Genomic DNA, 20715 nt, shown 5'->3' on the forward strand with positions numbered 1-20715 from the left:
TCTTATCTTTGCATACCATTTGTTAAAATCTATTAAACTCTTGTGTCGTCTCGCACTGTTTTTTGCCTACTTAATAAATCTGTGCAGAGTTTCACTTCAGGGAAGAGTTTTACATCTCAGTTGCAGGTGATATTCCTGAGAGACAGACACAATTCCTCTCTGGCTCTTTTCTTTCTTTCTTTAATAAATACACTGCAAAATATGTATTTTGCTATGAAGTGCAAACAAATCATAAAGATCTTCTAAGATATATTAGCATTTTCAAAAGAGGAAAATCCTACATTAGTGTAAGAGAGAAAATTTTAACTACAAAATGCTTTTTAATTGTCCTAGTCAGTGGGTATCATAGAATCATAGAATGGCCTGGGTTGAAAAGGACCACATTGATCATCGAGTTTCAACCCCCCTGCTATGTGCAGGGTCACCAACCACCAGACCAGGCTGCCCAGAGCCACATCCAGCCTGGCCTTGAATGCCTCCAGGGATGGGGCATCCACAACCTCCTTGGGCAACCTGTTCCAGTGCGTCACCACCCTTTGTGTGAAAAACTTCCTCCTCATCTCTAACCTAAACCTCCCCTGTCTCAGTTTAAAACCATTCCCCCTTGTCCTGTCACTATCCACCCTTGTAAACAGCTGCTCCCCCTCCTGTTTATACGCTCCCTTCATGTCTGCCTCAAACTCCCCAGGAAATCACAGCTCATGACAGCAGCGCATGGACACTGAGTTTCCCTTCAAAGAGAGAACACTTGTGCAGGGGAGCCTACCAAAAGAGCTTCACTGGGGAAGCACAAACTGGAAGGCACCAAACTACACCAAAATCACCTACGTGAAAGCACAGACTTCATGTCGGAAGAGAAGAATTAAAAAAAAAAAGTTGGCTTGTCAAGCCCAACTCAAACTGCATTTTTGCTTGATATGTGTTTTCCCAGCTGCACAATAAGTGGAGTCTTTCCAAAAGAGTCTGCCTTCTTATGAAAATAAACAGCTGCTGAAAGCTCCCAGTATCATTTATGACTCCGGGACTCAAGATCTTATCCCCTTGTCATTAAATCATCCTCCTCATTCAATCCAACTAATCACTTTTTGAGTTAAAAAAAAAAAAAACCCAAAACCAACATACCAACAACAAAACATTTATTTGGCTTGGGGGTATGGGGGAAGACTCAAGGTCCATGCCCAGTGTGAATGGTTTAAGATGATTTATATGATGGCGACAGTAAACTGACAATTCTCTTCCGTTATTAGATGTTGCTGGTTAGAGATTTTTATATACCTCCACATAAGTATTTAATGCTATTAAATAATCATACTTATCATTCAGTCTGTTATCGGTATACTTCTCAGAGCTTATGTTCAGACATTTTTATTACCGTTAAATCCAAAGAAATGAATGCAACAGCAGACATGACTGCCAATATGACCTGAGGTAACAGATTATCCTTCTGGCTTTCTGTCACTAGAAACAGCCATTATAAATGATTGCATGATGGTCCCAACTTTCTAAATCTTCACTCATAAACAACAGCCAAAATGCAGTTTAACTCAAGAGCTAATGCCATCCTCATGTACTCTGATATAACAACACCTGAAGCAAACACACATTAAAGTTTTATTTTCAAGTTTCAATGTGTGAACAATCATCTTCCCGCACCTCAAGCCTCCCCCCCAAAAAACAACAACAACAACAACAAAATGGCAGGGAGAACAGAAGCGAAGCAGAAAAATCTCAGCAAAGCCTGATTTTTGGAGAGCAAGGCTAAGCCAACAACCACACACCACCCTCAGCAACACAGGCTGGTATTCTCACACAAGCCCACACTCCTTCCAGAAATCTTTGAGAGACAGCACTTACTGAAAAAGCATTGGCACAAATAACAGCGAGGCCTTGCCTACATGAGGCTTTGCAGGAGGTAAACACTAATATTTACACCAGCATCAGCAAGTTTGGGCATAGGAATGAAGTTCAGACAATAATCCATCAAGCCACACTCAAGCATCTGAACAGCAGGTTCTGCACAGGTGTCTGAGATTTCCAAGGAAGAGCTGTCAAATCCACCTGGAAAAGAAACAGGGTGGCATTTCTGTGAACACTCAGCCAGCTGGAGGAAGTAAGACTACAAAGTTTATCCAATTGGTTATTTTTTGCAGATGGCATGTAGCTATTTCACCAGGACTTGGCCAAGTAAAGTGAAACTATGAAACAGCTAAGATGGTCACAGTTAAGACTGGATAAAACCCAAGAGACTGAGGCATGAGTAGACTTAATTCCTTGGACGTCTTCACTAATAAGGGCCATAAAAATACATAGTGTGTAGCCTAACCAAGTCCTCTACAGCCACTTGAGCTCCATCACTGTCTTTTCAGCTCCTGTTTGCCCAATTATAGAGACACAAGTTGACCCCTAACGAGAAAAGGAGAGCGTGCCTTTCCATCCAAGGCCTTCTGCTGTGTGGAGAAGGACATGGCTCACAGCTGCAGTCTGTTAAGTATAGAATACAAGTGGGAAACACCCTGTGCAGCAAGTAATTCCTCTGGCCTTGATCTCCCTTTCCTTGGCCTTATTTTCAAATACTCTCCAAGCAGCCTCCTATCTGCTTCTTTGCTCTTTTCAGGAGGAAGGGTAATACTCTCCCCCGCTTAGATATTCTGACAGTAAAAATGATGTCTCAGGCCACTGCTACTGTTATATCCAATCGCATGAGGAGTCCCAAGGCTACGTCTCTTGACCCGAGAGAAAACTCTTACAAAAAAACAGTCTGAAAATTGATGTTTTAAAAACAAATATATACATACGTACATTTTCTTGGAAGTTTTAGCCAGGGTAAATTCATCACCAAAAAGTCTGTATTTAAAAAAAGGTATTTTCTTATCAAATTGTGATCTCCGTTCCTCTCCCTTTAGAGGAAAAGCTGGTGCCTTGGGTTAGTACCAGGTAGAGTTATAGCTCCCAAGTATTTGAATCTTCCTACAATAAGGAATAAATAAAAGGACTCTAACGTAATAAAAAATGAGTCAGAACATACTTAGTAAAAGCAGAAAGACAAGCCAGTGCTTACACAAGACAGAGATTAAGAAGGAAAAACAAAGCCTCCATTTGTTTGTTTACTTAATCATAAAGTTTAAAATAAACCAAAAAACTGCAACACTGAATGTTTAAACCGAGTACTTTAGGATTACCTTCAGGAACATTTTTGAACGCAAGGTATTCATGCTTCTGTGTTAAATAGAAATCTGGAAAAATGTAGGACTTCATTTTTACATTAATCCACTGCTTAAAGGACCGTTCGGGGAGAATCTATCAGTCTTTTAAGTGTGCTGTTGTGAAGTGCACTTACTGGAAAGCAGAAATACACAGCATTTGCATTAAACAAAAATTAATGACCGCTCCAGACTCTCAGTGACGGTTCTTGGGTTCAACCAGAGTGAAAGGGATTTTATAGCACTTGTCAAGTATGCATTTAATAATGAATAACAAAGCAGATAAAGCTACAAGCAGCACAGAAGATGGGCCAGGCTGAGGCTTTTCACAGCATGTGTTGGCAGAGGGGTGTTCTCTGACTGAAACAAGCAGGCAATGCAGAACCCGCAGATGCACCGGCTGTCTGCAGAAACCACACGTGTAGCAGCTGAACACCACCTCAGTGGAAGAGGCAACATGCTGAGCTCAGATGATATGATTTTATTGCCTCTTATTTTGGTTATTCTACTGACCTTAAAATAAAATAAGACCGTAACTAACTTTGAAATATATATAATCTTTGTGCACTTATTGAGTAACGTGTAATAAAGTGGCTCCTTAAGACACAGTACAATCTAAGCACCAATAGATATAACATCATGTGCATTGGTATACATTCATGGGAGGGGTCGTTATTAAACACCCTCAGAAGCTCAACATTAATTTTACGCATGAACTCTGCCTACAGGAGAGGAAAACATCAATATCCCCATTTCAGATGCTTGAAAGCAACCTTGCCACACAGTGGTATACTGATAACTGCAAACTGCTGGGAATTTTTACCTCCATGTAATGCTAAAATCAGCTCAGAACAGATTTTCCATTACATAGAAATTTGAAAAAAAAAAGAAGAAAAAAATAGAGAAGGAGCTTAATGCTACTGCTGGAGGCTACCGTATCCAAGATACTAAGTTTCCTCATGTCAGTGCATGCACAGTGCCTTAAGAATTAACCAAATGTCCAGTCCCACAGCATGAATCCACCACACCCCAATAGACCCACTAACCCTCAGGTAGGTCACAAAGCCCTCAGCAGAGCAATCCAATCCAATCCACTCCTCACCTTGCAACTCCCAGCTCCAGATGCCACCTGGGAGCACTCTAGACTTTGAGCTAAGAAACCAGAATCGGGTTCCGGTCACATCTTAAGCAGATATAGTTCAATGTAACAGAGCAGCTGGGTTATTCAGAAACAGCAGAAGCATGGCAGATCTGTGTTCAATGGATTTCCACGGGCTAAGTGAAAAAGACGGCAGGACAGATTCAATCTGACCACAGAAACACATAAAACTTTTGAAGTGTCCAAAGTAGGGCTACAAAGATGCTGAAGGGTCTGGAGGGCAAGATGCATGAGCAGCAGCTGAAGTCCCTGTGTTGGCTCAACTCAGAGCAGTGGAGCTGAGGGGAGGCCTGATGGCGACTGCAGCTCCTCACAGGGAGTGGAGGGGCAGCGCTGAGCTCTGCTCTGTGTGACAGTGACAGGGCCTGAGGGAATGGCATGGAGCTGTGTCAGGGGAGGGGCAGCTGGGGGTCAGGGACAGGGGCTGCACCAGAGGGCAGTGGGCATGGAATGGGCCGCCCAGGGCTGTGGCACGGCCCCAGGGGCTGGAATTCAAGGAGCGTCTGGACACTGATCTCGTAGTTTGGATTTTGGGCGTTCCTATGTGGAGTCAGGACTTGGACTCAGCGATTCTTATGGGTCCCTTCCAACTCAGGATATTCTATGACATTATTTTTTTGTTTGTTCTAACTAGACGAAGCAATCAGATTATCCAAAGGTCAGTTATGAAAACTCTCTGCTACCCCAGGAAGGGCCATCTGATACCGATGGGTACAAAGCTCAGCGTCCTTCAAGACACGAGATGGTAAAAACCACGCTCTGCCAAATAAGTCAGTCAGCCTTCCAAAGACAAATCTAGATCCCATGCATTTTAGAGACTTTCTTAGCATACTTCGTTATTTTAAGATTTAGTACAGAGAAGAGGACCTCAAAGGTAAAGAACAGCTTCAAACACAGCTTTGGGAGAGGGAGGAGCACTGCCTGTTCTCTGCCACAGGTGTCCTATATATTCTACTGTAATTCTCTCTCAACTTGCTTAACTTATCACGATGGTATTCCTACAGAAACAAAGCTCATGCAGTTTGTGAAACCCACAAAAACTGAACTGTAATGGTGTAAATAAATAACTGTACTGAAATAACAGCTTTTTATCAGATCTGAAATTACTGAGAACGAAAGCCCTGTGAGAATGGTAGGTTACTTACACTCAAACCCTTTGCCCAATCCATGGAAAAAAAAAAAAAAAAAAAAACTTATTTCAAGAGAACACAAAGACACAAGAACAATAAGGCAGTTTGCTTCATTCCTGACAGGCTGTAAGTCTGATGTCTGTGCCAACTCTTCTTCCACGTTCCAGAAAAAGCTGCTATTATCACTTCAGAACCAGTGACACAGGAAGGCAGAGGAAGTTACTCCTTTTTGCCAGTTCCTTCAGACTGTATATCCCCTTTTGCAGAATCAAATATTTTATTATTATTATTTTAGAAATTGTTTAGAAATTATTTCAGAAGATTGCTTGGAAAAACATTTCCAATATTGGCTCCTCACAGGGTGTGCATATTGTAACTGGATAGTAAGAAAATGCATTCCCTCTGATACAAATCTCCAACTTTACTTTTTTGGTGCTATGAGAGCAGCACGGCTAGCAAATGCCTTGTTCCCATCCAGTCCTGAAGTCAACCAGCACCAAGCAGATCCATGCATCTGGCTTGACACAGTGTTACTTACTTAGCCAGAGAACAGCAGCAGCATGCAGCTCTGGCTTCCATGCTAGCGGAACCTGGGAAGGCAAGGAAACGAGGTCCCTAAAGTTCTGCATCAAGCACAAGCGCACTGACCTCCATTCAAGCTTACTGCTGGCTTGTGGCTGAAGGGAGAGGCACTGTCAGCAACATACAAATCAGATCCTGGGGAGCAGTGGAAGGCTGGAACAGGGACAGAGGTGAAGAGGGAGGCAGAACGGCTTACTTAAATCATGCATATGTTCTTAAGTACAGTCTTGATTTCAAACGATTGTCTGCAACTTATTCTTTATGGCAAGAGTAAACAGACCCCCAGGAAGGAAAAACAAGATGAGTATTCCCCCACCTCCTCAACCCTCCCCTAAAAAAGGACCAGAAAAAAAAATACAGGGAAATAGAATAATAATCTATTTTAGGCAGACTTGTTAACCATTCAGGCTGAATAAAGACCTACTGAAATTGCATTAAGGCTACATTTGTGATAAATGAATACCATACAAAAACCTGCAGGATTTTAATTTCACACAATTTCACGCACATACAAACAACAGCAGATCGATCTAATCATGTTACAGGAAGGACTTTAAAAGGATAGCATTACATTAGATATAGCACATGAAACTAACTCAATCCTCAGCTTTTGTGTTGGGAGCTGCTTTCACATTACTTAAGGGGGCAAGAATGTATTTCAACAACTTACAAAAAGCATTTACTAAGTTTAATAAATCTCTGTCTGCCGATAAAAGATCACAGTTTAACAATAAGAAGGCAAAAAAGCAAGGTGTTTTCAGTGCTGGCATTAATCCTACTACCACCTAAAATCTAATCTGAATATGTAAATTTGGAGAGTTGAGATCTGTGCATTTTTAACAGCGTTGAGTGAAGTCAAAAACCAGCAGCAGTTTCCAACTGAAACATATATATATCCCTGTTGGATTAGGCTATTTCTGAAGACTTCTCTTAGGATTTGGCTAAAGACTGACCACCACTCTTCTCCCGATAAGCAGTTTCTCAAATCTTGAGTTGACATACCTACACAGAAGCCTGAGAGCACTTGGCATTCAGCTCCGCTTTGCAGCTTGCTTCTGTGACGAAAGCATGTAAATGGCAGAAGAGTGGCTGTGAAATCCTTTGTGAAGGAAATGGTACAGACTGCACAAGGTGCAGTTGAATCGCTTGGCACTGCCAAATATTTTAGAAAATGTCTTCCCAAAGCTAAGAGATAACTATAAAAATTGGGCAACTCAGCATTCTATTCACAGAGGAAATCAAGTTTTGTTTGTTTGGTTTTTTTAACAAGATTTTAGACTGCTGTGGCACTATCCACACCATCAGCTAATCACATTTAAATTGCCGTTCTATACTGCAGCTCTACTTATTGTTGCTACTTTTTTTCCTTAAACACATCAGTTCGTCTACCTAGAGAGATGGAAAGAGCAGTGCCAAGCACGACTCGTGGCCATCATACTGCCTTGTGTCCCCCCAGGACTTGCATACTCTGTATAATACCCTGTTGAGATGCTAGCCATGTATTTATTTCTTTTCAAACCAAAGAAAGCTGCTTTGGCAAATGTGGGAAGAGCCTAAAGCCAAATTATACTGACAGGCCATAATGCCAGGTATGAACCAAACTGCTCCCATGACATAAGTAACATAGATCTATCGCTGATTAAACCTGAGAACAAGAAAGCAGAGAATGTTCCTTCTATATGAGTAGTATCACGTACAATCATATACAGAACAAAGAAGAAATTGATAGTAGTCATTCTTTTGTGGGTTTTTTTTAGCACAGTAACATTAATTTATGTCCATCATCCTTGTATTTATGGGATATAAATATACAGATACATCCAAATACATCAGTATTATCTCAGTGAGGAAAGGAAGAAGAAGAAAATAAATACACTTTGGGGAAAATGGGATGCTAGTGTAAGAGCAGGGGTAAGCTGAAAAGCAAACACGAGTCCTGTGATTCCATAGATAGGAAAGTTTCCTGGAACCTCCTGAAGAGAAGATGAAGAACAGTAAAGAGGGATATGGGAAAGGGAAAACAGATACCCAGAAGGTATGCAACAAGTGTACACAGTATACAGCAACATGCTTCACAAAACCTAATTTAGGTTTGTAATATGAGTGAGCTTGTGGAGACATCGGTAATCATTACTCATCAATGCAGTAATGCCTGAGAAAGTGAGCATTTCCTCAAATGCTTACTAGTTACAATGCAGAAACCAGAAGAGAAGATCTTCAGCTGAAACTTGCTGCTCCACAAGCCCAAACATTAACCTGCCTTCACTACTCCACACCTATGGCTCCTCCAGCTGCATCTCGGGGTAAAGGACAGTATTATTCTTAAGCACCAGGCTCAAGTGCTTGTTAGGAGATGAGCCTTTGTAAGTTTTCCCCTTTATCAATGGCTTTGTATGAATAGTTGCAGTCTTGCTAGTGGCCTCGAAGGCAGAGATAGAAGCCTTTTTATTCAAAGGTTAGCCCTGAACAAACACAGCAGTGCCCCATCTCCCAATCCAGATCAGGGTCAACAGCCATTCATTTTCCCTAATCAGATCTAAGTAGAAACCTCTCTGTAGCAACTATACTACCCTCTTGTTTTCCTCTCCAGCCCCAAGAATAAGTAGGCATTGATAGTTCAGCTCAAATCTGCAGAATTTCATGAAGCCTTACAAAAGCAATGGACTGGCAAAGTTTGATGTACAAGTGGAGGATGCAGTTCGGTCAGAGAACTGAGGATGTGTTTAGAGGATCTGAAGTGCATATTTCATAAACATGCGTCTCCAGCATGACTCTTCCAAACATTCAGGAGCATGAAATAGAAATGGCTTGCTCCAAGTGGCCTCACCTTCCTAAGCGGCAGCTATTAAGAGAGCTTTCAATGAGCCCAGATGCACTGCTGCCTACTTTGCAGTCTGCCTGTTACTTGCTAACCACTGCTTTAACTGAAGTTAAAAAAGCAAAGAAACAAGTATAGACACTCCTTGAAAAAAGCAATGCAGGTCAGAACTCTTAAGGGGAAAGTAGGCGTAGGCCCAGGCCCAGGCCCAGGCCCAGGCCCTCCACAACTGTTTTCCATCCCCTCACACACATATTTAAGCCTGTCATCCTATCACAGATGTCTTCTACAACATGCAGGGATTCAAATGCCGTTTATCAGCCCAGGGAATAAGCTGAAGAACATTCAGCCCCCGTAAGAAAAGTCCATGATTTTCAACTTTTCTAAGAGTCACTGTGCAAAGAAGAACCAGAAACATCACCTGTCCAAGTACAAGCTGCTCCTCATTTGCTTTTCGTTTCTATCTTGCAGGCATTTTAGCTGTGACATTTTCTCCCCATTTTGCACCAACCAGCAGAAACTTGTTTCTATATACTAACGTTAAACCCCCAAGTTGCAGATAGCTGGGCCTAGTTCTGCTACCCTGGCTCCCCCTAACCCGAGCAAGCCAATTAACTTTGGTGAGGCTGTTGCAGGAATGCAGGGTTATCAGGCCCTGCCTTTAGTAATTAAATTTACATAGTTATACTTTATCAGCTTAAATGTTCAAATGAAGGAACCCGTCATTAACCAAAAGCTATCACTCGTGAGTTGTGGCAGAGGGGGTGCTTTGGAAATAGGGAGCGATTAGGCACAAACGGGGGCAGGAATCAGCTTGGGGATTGCAGCAGCAATACAAAGCACATTTAGCAGCAATTACATTTAACAAATAATTTTACATACCGGGCCTGTAATTATCTTACACAGATTTAAATTACTTCTGCCAGGAGGAAAAAAAAAAAAAAAAAAAAAGCAGCAGAATTGTAGGTGATCCCAAGTAAATATTTTAATCATCAGACAAGCTGGACACGTTCCCAAATCCTCTACCACAGCAGTGGCCAAAGAGAGGGGCTCTTGAGCAACAGACAGCATTTTTCACCGTGCGTGGCACTGGCTTTTCAATTAGCAGACCTTGTGGCCTTTTTCAAGCTCACTGCATCCCCCACATCACTTAGAGGAAAGCAAGCCACAGTTCATGGGCAAGAAATCTTTTCCTTGAGTAAATATCTCCAGGCAGATAAAGCAAGCCATGAGAGGAAAAAAAAAAACATAGACAAGATTTTTGCATTTATACTGGTCCACCAAACAACACATATTCTGTCCTCCCCGACCACCCCCAAGCCTTTTCTTTCTTGAAAAAAAGAAAAAAAAAGCCATCATTGGTGAAGAGTGACAAAGACAAGAATTTGACCCTAATGCTCACTTCATATTTTTCACTTCAAGCTTTTGGAAATTATGTGTAATATTCACTCCTCTGCCACTTTCATGCATAGATTTCAATGCAAATCCTCACTTAAGAAGGTTGCATTTCATAAATTACGGTGGCAGGGAGTCAGGCACTCTGGAAACAAAAGTACATTAGCAAACCACTTTGGTACATTATATATTCAGCAAAAGAAATAGAAAGACTATGATGGTTTTTAAAAAATAGATTCTTTTATTGGGTTATGAAAAATTGATAGAAGGAAAGATTCTATGTGTCATTCAGAGCCACAGCGGAGCCCTTCTTCCTACCAGCCCTGTCTTCCTGAGAGCTGTGAACAGAAAACCAGAAGCCACTGAGAGTGAGGTGGTGTTTACATTTCCTCTTTGCACAGCACAGATAAGGGCTGCTCAGGTGAGCGCTGAGTACCTGAGACAGAACAAAGGCAGCTGCTTTCTGGGCAATGGAAGCAGAGTCACCTTTTCTTACCTTTTCCTAGGTGTGCCAATTGTCCAAAATTATAGAAGCCAAGTGCAAGCAAGCTAATGTGCTGATGAAGTCATAACTCTACCCTCCCAAAGCACGTGCTACTGAGAACGTGAGAACGCACCGTACTCTCAACATGCAAGAAATCTTCCATGCCTGAATCAAGTGTCAAAGAAAGCATACAGCTTGGGGCAGAGCTGCACTCAGAAGGACACAGAAGAGCCAGGGCTGTGGAAAATTTGCGTTTTTGCCTGGGTAGCCAGAGAAAAAGGACCGTTTCGCTTTGGTCAAAGGCCAATTTAATTAGAGAGCAGATTACTGCTTACCCTTAAGGCAGACAAACCTGAGGGAAAGGAGCAGAATGCCCAAGCACTGCCTCACGGTTTATTCCTATTATTATGCTAAAAAGCTATACAAGTGTGTCAACAGTGCACAACACAAGACACATGGTTCTTCCTGCAGTATGTGTTTTCAGTGGGGGAGAGGTTAGAAATAAGGAAGAGGAAGAGAAGGAAAACTGGAAGTAGCAGTCATAAGGAGAAGCAGAAGAAAAAACTGCAATTCCCAGCCCCAGAAACCCACAAGGAAGGGCACCATTTCCCTCCACTTGGTTGATTCTGGATTCTTCTCCTAGAAGCGGAAGCTTCTCAGCAAGGATGATCTTAACATTTGCATGTACCATTACAGCATCAGAATGTTAAGTGTGTAAAACCTCGCAGGCATTACGGATCAGTGTACAGTTTATACGTAGATTTATTTTAAAAGTTCATTTCTGTGCAAGTTTTTAAAACATTTCCTATTTTGGAACTATGTGCAACAGCATTAACACATTCATATACAACTGCATTAATAAATTAACTGCACAATAATACAACTGGATTCGTAAGTCCTCTTCCCAGCAGCATTCCCATTATTTCAGTTTTCTGCAGCAATAAGCCACAGCCCAATTGTTTTAAGACCCGTCTTATAAACTGATTAAAATGTATTCTCACATATTTTTTATTACTCTCTCTTGCTTTATTTATGTTTCCTGACATGAGGGATGTACCAACACCTACTTCCTTTCGTATTTATAAATACACACTTAAGATATATGTCATAACACTCAGCGTTGTGCGCTCGGAAGAGGAAACACCATTATTCTACAAGCATGTCCATGCTGAAGATCATATTCACACACCAGCTGGCATGATATAAAGTGCAAGATAGCACACGTTTTATGTAAAACCAACCTTGGACAACCCTGTGAGCTTCACGTCGATTTAACAGGAGTGAGTATTTTTTATGCTCGCACCTACTCGGATACAGAATTTCATCTCTATTCAGATTGAAAACCATAGATGGATCATGACAAAAGATGAGCAATGGGAAACAAGCGCCAGAGCTTTTAATCCCAAAATAGTTTTGGCTCTGCAAAACATTACTGCCTCCACTCTGAGACTGCTATCCTTATAGCTGAACGGGCACGGCAGCTCAGCTTTACTCAGCTTCAGTAAATTCCGCCAGGTTCTTCACGCCGCCGCATGGACAGCGCACAAGAGGGCCATAACTGATCCTTTAAAAGTACATACAGGTACGTATATACATAGTTTTAAATAAATGTTCACTCTTCAGCAGTGAGTCTTTAGAGGTAGGCCATGAAATCTCACACCATGTGCACACAATAAATATAAACGCATTTGACAGGAGTAAAGCAGGAATTTTGTTTTCAAAGTCTTTGGCAACATACGCCCCCCAAAAAAGTGACAAGGACATATGAATTACTCTCAGTAAATCCATGCTGATCATACAGAGTATTTCAAGGAGAGCCACCTGCCAAAGCAACTGTCACTGCTCCAGAAGTAGCACTGCAATATTTTAACAAGGAGAACGCAAATGACCTGAGGGCAGCAGCGTAACTGAGACTCCTCAACGGGATTTCCTAATAAAGCTCTCTCAGTTACTACATCACATCACACTCCCCTGACCTTAAGGTTAGGAAAACGTTAAAACACAACCAAAAATCACAACAGAGCAGCCATACAGAGAACACAGCTGTTTGCAGTAAGTATGAGATTCGTTTGGGAAAGCAAAACTAATCTAAAAGAAACTGGGCCATAACTATTCCTTTTTATTGTTAATAAGGCAGAATAGACATAAGAGGTACCTTGGAATATTTATCCATCACGAATCACTCCCAAAAACTGAAGTATTTTATAACAAGCTCATCAGACATACTATATTGCCTTAACAACTTGCACTTCTCAACGAATTGCTGATAGGAAGAAACTGCAATGGGAAGTATGCAATAAAACACTACAGACACCTTCAATTTTGAGGCAAAAAGAGTAGCACCATGAACACTGAAAGCAAGAAGCCCAGTTTCCTACTGGAGATTGTCTACAGGTGGTAATCGGATAATCACAGAGGCCGCTGGATTAGGAAGCAACACAATAAACAATTTTTTTCTCCTAGACAGGGTACCATGCATGATTCCTTATGGTGCCAAAACAGAACCAACAGTGTTAAAATTACAACTTCGACCTCTACACACCCAGCAGCTGTGGCTGAAACCAATCCAGTCTTGCAGCAGCACTCTCCTTGGGCAGGAAGAACAGAGAGCCCACAGCATGTGTGTGCCAGGGGCTCTGCTGTGGTTTGGCTGCCTGCATCCATCCTGAGGTGGCACAGGTATGCTCTAGCTGCTGGCAAAGGGCTGGCTAAAGCCTTGACCTGCAGCAGGACCTCACTGTTCCAGAGCAGCACTTCAGCACCGGCCTTTGGTTTTGCTAGAATCTAGCCACTTCCCTGGCTGATCCCAGCCCACCGTAAGGACACCTCGGCTCAGCCTTGGTCTGCCCCAGCTCTGCAGACCTGTTGGTTGTCACCGGTGCGCAGCTGCCCCTGGCCACTATCTACAGCCCCATTCAGGTATGGTGGGAACCCCACATGGCTGCTGCCCTTGCAGCTTGTTCAAGGGCTCCACTACAACCAATGTTTCCAGATCCTCCCTCAAGGCTGCGACAGAAGGACAACTTGGGTAGGGCTGCAGTTTCAGCCTAGTTGCTTGGGGACTTACCTGAAGTCCAGTGAAGCTGGTCATTGGTTTTTCAAGTTGGTTATTGTTTTTTCAGGGTTGGAGACCAGTTTGCAGCCTCCATGTCTGTGGCCAGACAACACGGCAGACCAGAGTCAATTAAAAGTCTTGCCACATTTGCTGGTTTGTATCATTATGACAAATTGAAAAACCAAGTAACTGCAAATTGAAATTACTGAGGCAGTAAGGTGGTTATGCAGAGTGAGAATTAGGTCTGGTATCAAAACTTCCAAGTCATAATTTCCAAACCCTGGCACCTAAATCTGAAATCCTGAAGTTTCTAAAGCTATTTTAAGGCAGGCATGGACTTCATCCACCAATTTCACCATCTTAACAGTCTTCATCTTAAGCAACATTTTTCTTTTTTTTTTTTTTTTTTGCACTGTTTTTTTCTTTAGTCTCAGATTCCAATTTTCATCTTAATTAAGAGGAATTTGCTAGAGCATACTGACTTGAGTGAAGTGAATGATTATATCCATATTCTAGTACTCTGTATCTTGAATACACCGTGAACAGCAGGGCAAGAGGTCAAGTGTTTTTTACAGCTACACGCAAAGAGCAGCCTTTTAAAAATAATCTCCTTTTCTTGAAGTGTCACTGATGTTGCTGGATTTACTTAGGAAGGAAGGATGAGAGATCGTTCAGCCTCTGCGATCAACCTCCTCTAAAGCCTCGTGTGCATACCACCAACAGAGCTGGGGTTAGCTAGACCAAGTACAACCAGATTTTCTACTTATTAAGTGCTGACCATCGCATGCTGGTTAATTTGCTTCTAAACACTCTACTGCTAAAATTTAAATCTAAATCTCAAAACAATTAATTGCTACACATGAACTCAAGAGGCCTTGCTTAGAAGAGCATAAGCATCTCAAAACTAAGCTTTCAGGAGTCAAGAAGCACTGGCACGAAGGTTGCCCACACAGTCATGTTTGAGCCCCCAGGTGCACGCACTTAAGGATATAGACCTTAGATACTGAATTGCTTCTGCCACCAACACTTCATTCAGCTTGACACACTCACTCAAGGCATGGCTACTCAGTACTCACTTCTATCTGCATTGGACAATGTGCAGCCATATGTATTTTTTTTTTGCCAAATACCATTAAATCCTAGCTTGGAGCGCAAGAATTCTTTATTTTGTTGTGTGGTCTTCTGTGGTGCTTATCATAAAGCACCTGCATGTTTCTGAAGCAAAGTTGTTTATTTTCAGAATCTTTTGAGGAGAGGAAGGTTTATCTCCTCTGTCACAGACAAGAAATTAGAGTATCTAGACACAGTAGTACCAAAGTCTCCACTAATTGAAGACACTCAAGGTGTAGCTAGTATCATTTTTTCAGATCACCCTGCATCTCAGAGAACACTCTGTACTAAAAAGAAACCACAGTCCCCACTGCCTTCAGCCACTGCAGAGGACACTCAGCACTTCTGCAAAGAAAACCACATAAAATAAAGGTACACATACATGGGTAAAGAAATGTTGTTTTTTTTCTTTTAAAAAAAAAGCCAGTGATTTGTACTGCTTCACACAGGAACTCTGTAGCAGAAAAAATGAAATCCAGCCCCAGTGGTCAACAGTCAATTTCTCTAATCATGAAAGCATTCTCTCCTTTCTTGCGACACAATTCCTCTGCATGGATTCGAAGCTTGACATTCTTTTGGTCCCATTAGGTCAGAACTACAGAACTACAGTACTTCCACAACGTATTTCACTATTGATATCAATAATGATTCTGCGTAAGTCAAGCAGTCCATCAAGTGTTACTGCTTCAGTGAAACTGCCAGCCTTCCCTGTAAACGTGGCTTTCAAGTAAATAGAGATGATCAATCAACATTCACATCCTCAACTATTTCCGGTACAGAAACAAATTTAACTCAGGAGCTATAAATAATACGGGTAGATACCAAGCAGAAAATATTTCAAATTCCTTTAGTAGCTACTCTCACTGAAGGACAGATGGTTATCAACAGTCTTGCTGCCCTGGAATAAGAAATTCATACTTTGTGAAGATAATTCAGAACTGATTAATATGTTGTTTTCTTGTTAAAAACCACAGACTATCAAAATGGAGCAGGTATCTAAAATCTTTAACAAAGTCTCACTGACGAAACTTCCAAACATGCCACAGCATTCTTATTCACACAAAGCAGCAAATTTAAAGCATCTTGCAAACTATCACAGCAACACTGTAGTTATTTGCGTTTGTTATTCTCCTGATAGAGTGGTATCAGAAGAGAGAAGAAATGAAGTTCTATCTCCTTATGCATATCCGAGTATTGGAGACGGTATGCACGCAAACCAGCTCATTACTGCAGCTTTCTTCTTATCAAAAGAGGACAGCGAAACTATTCTTGACGAAACAGGAAAGCATACTTAAGTGAGATTAATTTGACACTTTCCCCCCACTACAGTTTTAGGAATGACAATGGAGGATCCCACACAGTAAGCATTTCTTTTAAAATGCAGATAGTGACTTCATACTAAAAAGTATAAATAGCCATTTGAGTTTTAGAAGCACAACAACTTTACAGTCATTCTTCATTGCATAACAACTTGAAGAAATTCTCACAAGATTAGTAATTCTACATACTTTTGTAGGTACTTCTGTACTTCCTGCATGAGCAATTCTACATACATTGTGTACCTAACAGTACACAAAAAGTTCAAAGAATCTTTCAAGAGAAACACAAATGCCTTCTGGAAAGATGCCGGATTTTCCTCCACAAGTCAAACCAATCTATTGTACTCACCAATATTTTGTTATCTACTTTGTCTCCCTTGGTTTCCAGCTTTACTTTCTTCTTGACTGAAATTTTGATCTTCCTCCCAATAACATCCCTGATGCTTTCTGAAAGAAAAGGCATTAATTAAATACTTTCTGTGTCAACATACGAAGGAAACTGATTTCATAGTCCCATTTTCAGGAAGACCCACAGCTATGTTTCTTGCACTTGTGCCTGCACAACAGTACTAACCATCACCACTTAACACATACAACTTTTATTAAGTACATCATCCACACAGTAATTTACATCTATTATGGTAAGATTAGATATTTCATATGCCAGCATTCTAAACATGATTTGTGTTTCTTTCCAGCTCTACACATCAAAAGCATTCCCAAGGCAAGCCCCAGCATTGCTTACCTCTGCTCAGGGAAAATATAGCAAATTCCACACTTGCTATTATTTGTACCTGAAAAGCTTGCTGAAGCCAATTAACTTCTTGTATTACAGAAATACTACCCGTTATTGTTACTATCAGGGAGCTAAATGGGTCAGATGATAGAAAACCAAGCATTGGCACATTTCGTGCATTGCACATTCAAGATGCGAAGCACACCAGGCCAATTCCCAGCCACCAACATCTGATAGCTATGCAGCAGGAGCTGTGCAAGGCAGCCCTGATCTCAGCCCAACTCCTAATGACAATGCAGCCACCTCATGGTGCCAACAAAGTTTCACTAATTGCCATAATTTTTCACATGCTTAGGCATACACACACATACAGGCTGTCTGCACCAAGTATCAAGTGAACCAGCCTTTCCCCTAAAGGCTTGAACCCTGGTCTGAAGGGAACTTATACACATGGAATCATGTCAGAAAGCTTATACAATGACTAACGCTGATGTAAGTAGCAGATAAACAGAGGAGTTTGTCTGGAAGAGCCAATTTGGCACCTTCCATATGTTTTGCTCCCCAGCACCCTCATACAAGGAATGAGAAAGAAGTCTTTTAAACACATTAACCTATTTGCTGCAGGAAAAAAAAACTCAAAGGCAACTCTCTGCCCTCCCAGGTGCACACACTTCACCCTTGCACAGGCTAAAGTTGAAAGGCTAGAACTGAAGATTGCAGGCTCTTCCTAGGGCTTTTAATTACAGCACTCTAGCTTTCCTGCACAATTTCCTTCTGATAGTCTGACTGCGTTCATCCAAACATCAAGTCTAGGAGCCCTGCCTGCAGGGCAGAAGGGCGCACGGGTCAGAAATAAGCCTGTTCAGTGTGACTCTCTGCCAGAAGGAGTTTTTTTTTCTGCCAAATCAGAATGTTTTCCCCAGGAATTTTAATTTTCCTATCAGGAAACAAGAGCTCCTCAGTAGAAGCCAGCCCAGGAAGGCAGCCCATGGCAGGCTGCCAGCGTTCTCAGGCTTGGTAGGGAGTCGGGCAGCCAGCTTCCCAGGCAGTCAGGTAGCAGGACCAGGGGAAAGTCCGAACCCATCCTCCATCCCGACAGCGGGAGCTGTGTTCTGAGACTTCCTCTTGCCTGGGTCTGTGGTTATTTCAAGCAGCCGGGGGCGGGGGGGGGAGAGGAAGGGCCTGGGGCTCAGCCAGGCGCCAGGACGTCAGGCTGTACCTGTTTGAAAGGGCTGAAGAAGTTTCTATGAGAAGATTTAAGTTTCACAGGTTTTTTTTTTTCCATGTGACTGCAAAGTATTCTGTACACACTGGTGGTAGGTGGACTTGCAAAGTAATTTGCCAGATCAGGTGCTAGAGATACGAAGTTAAGGCTCTCGGTTTCCAGCGCTCGCTCATTTTCTACACCAGTGCCTACCTTCAGACACCGGCACCTCGCAGGAGCAGATCCAGGTAAGCCAACGTGAACAGGGGGATTCCTATTAAATTATTTTCTTTTACTTTTTAAAAGACTATGGCCAACGTGACCTGACAAAGGTCACACAGGAAGTGAGTAACAACAAAAGCTGCAGCTCAGACATTCCCGCTCCCAGTTAAACGTGTCGTCCTTCCCCCCTATCCACACTAAGGCTTAAGGCGCATCCTTCTGTCCTGCTCCCAGAGTCATTCCTAAAAGCCTATCTATAAAGTAGCCTTTTAACACGTGGACACCAAAATGCCACGGGAAATCAAACTTGCCACGCAAACAGCTCCACACGCCCCATAGAACGTGGTGGGTGAGCACAGGGTGCCAGGATTGGGGTGAGGGGGCATTTTTCACCACTGCCCAGGGCCATCAGAGGACGGAATGTGTTGCAGTGCTCAAGGATGCTCAGATTCGTCTTTCCCTGTAATACACACACACTGCACCCTGCCTGTGGTGCACAGAGGTATAGTACAGATGCACAAGCACTACCGCGTCACAACTGCAACTTTCCAAGCGGATTTTCGTCAATATTTTGTCAGCGTTACAACTGTATCCCAGCTAAAGCACTCCCCGACTGAAGCAACCCATGTCAAAGCAACAGTATCAACGAAGGAGGAGATGCTTATGAAAACTGTATTCCATGTAACGCATACCTCCTTGCCTGACAAATTTGTTTCCATCTGCCATTAAGGCAACGCTTGAAGTTATTCATTCCCCCACAGGTGAGACCCTCTGCCCTCACTTCAAGAGGCAGCCCAATTCCTAAACCCAAAGGACACCCGAACAGGGCGACATCAGGTCCTGAAGCAGCAGACCCGTTATCCCCGTATGACACCGGTTGCCAACGATCCATGTGCTGAGAGCTCCCAGCAGCGATGACAGCATTTCCAGCAGGTCCCCATCAGCAGCTACCACTGCTTCAGCGTACACCATGGAGCACGCGAGGGCTGTTCGCGTGCGGCCATGAAACTTTAATTACAAATAGCCTCTCGTATGCGCACATACGCAGGAAAACAACAACAACAACAACCAAAAAAAGGGAGTTTTGAACTAGCCAATGCCCAGGGGGAATTCAACGAGAAACGTAAAGCCTCCATAGCGTTGTGAAGAGCTGCCGCGAGGCTCCGGGACCTGCTGACAGCGCGGCTCCCCCCCGGCTGAGAGCCCCCCACGCGCGTCGCCGCCCCCGGGACCCCCGCCCCGCCCGCGGAGCCCCTCGGAGGGCCGCAGCCCGGCCTCCCCGCAGCCCCCGGCCCCCGCCGACCGCCCGCGGCGCGGCCTCGCAGCCCCCGCGCAGCGCAGCGCAGCCGCCCCCGGCTCTCCTCGCGTCCCGCCGCCGCGCCCCGGCCCTTACCGATGAGCTCGCGGGGGAGCTCGGCGCTCTCCTCGGCCATGCTGGAGGCGCTGCCCGGCGGGGCTGTTCAGCGGCGCGCCGTCCCTCCGCAGAGCCAGGCGAGCATGAAATCCGCGGGGCGGGGGAGGAGGGCCGGCCCTGCGCCTGTGTGTGTGCGCGCCGACGGAGGGAAGGGGGCAATTCACCGCCCGCTCCCTCTGCGCCGCGCGACCGCCCCGGCGGCCGGGAGGGGCATTTCCAGGGGAGGAATCGCCCGCGGCCAGCCCCGAGGCGGGAGGGAGGGCGGGAGAGCGGGCGGCCCCCGCCCCGAGGCTCCCTCCTTCCCCCCCTCGCCGGTCCCTCCGCGCCTCCCGCCTCCCCCCCGCCCGGCCCCGGCGGCGGAGGAGCGGGCAGCGGGGCCGGAGCCCTCACCCCGGTCCGCCCCGCTCACCTCGCGAGAGCCGCCCGCCCGCGCCCACCGGGAGCATCGCTCTCACGGAGCCATGGCGCCCGCCCCCGCCAGGGCAGCGCGATCCGGGCCGGCCCCTCCTTCCCCCCAGCCCCGGCGCTGCGGAGGGCTCGGCGGCCACGGGGGCCATCTGCCGGCGGCCGGCGGTCCCGGCCGATCCCACCCTCCTCAGGGTCCGGGCCGCCCCCAGACCCCGTTTTGCCGGTGGTTTCCCCCTCTCGATTTTAAGCCGAATGGGTCTCCGGCTGAGCGGGGGGGGTCTCTGCAGTTGCCCCTGCGGCGTTTGTGTCGTTCTGCAGCCCTCACGGGCTTTGCCTCCCTGCAATTCCCCCTTGTAGTGCGTTCCTTTAAAAAACCACTGATGTAGCGCGGGGAGTGGCTGCCATCGAGCGAGCCCTCGTCACCCGGCTCCCTTCAAGCCCCGAGAGGACGACCTTTGATCCAGAGCTCGACCGCCCCT

At 44.3% G+C, this 20715-nt stretch overlaps 1 protein-coding gene and 1 non-coding gene across 2 annotated transcripts in view; both read right to left on the bottom strand.

The window, feature by feature from the left end:
• CARMIL1 (capping protein regulator and myosin 1 linker 1) overlaps nt 1–20027 on the bottom strand; it is a 174210-nt gene extending 154183 nt beyond the window's left edge. Inside the window, exons 1-2 of the mRNA NM_001397969.1 lie at nt 19808–20027; nt 16602–16699 (exon numbers count right to left, since the gene is read on the bottom strand). Of these exons, the coding sequence (NP_001384898.1) occupies nt 16602–16699; nt 19808–19847 (138 nt within the window). The 5' untranslated portion in view covers nt 19848–20027. The remainder of the gene's footprint in view (nt 1–16601; nt 16700–19807) is intronic.
• On the bottom strand, nt 19958–20017 carry MIR7455 (microRNA 7455). The gene has a single exon (NR_161937.2). It is a non-coding gene; the product is annotated as a microRNA 7455 (primary transcript).
• Nucleotides 20028–20715: the final 688 nt, after the last annotated feature.

Source organism: Gallus gallus, chromosome 2 (genome assembly GCF_016699485.2).
Source record: "Gallus gallus isolate bGalGal1 chromosome 2, bGalGal1.mat.broiler.GRCg7b, whole genome shotgun sequence".
NCBI lineage: Eukaryota > Metazoa > Chordata > Aves > Galliformes > Phasianidae > Gallus > Gallus gallus.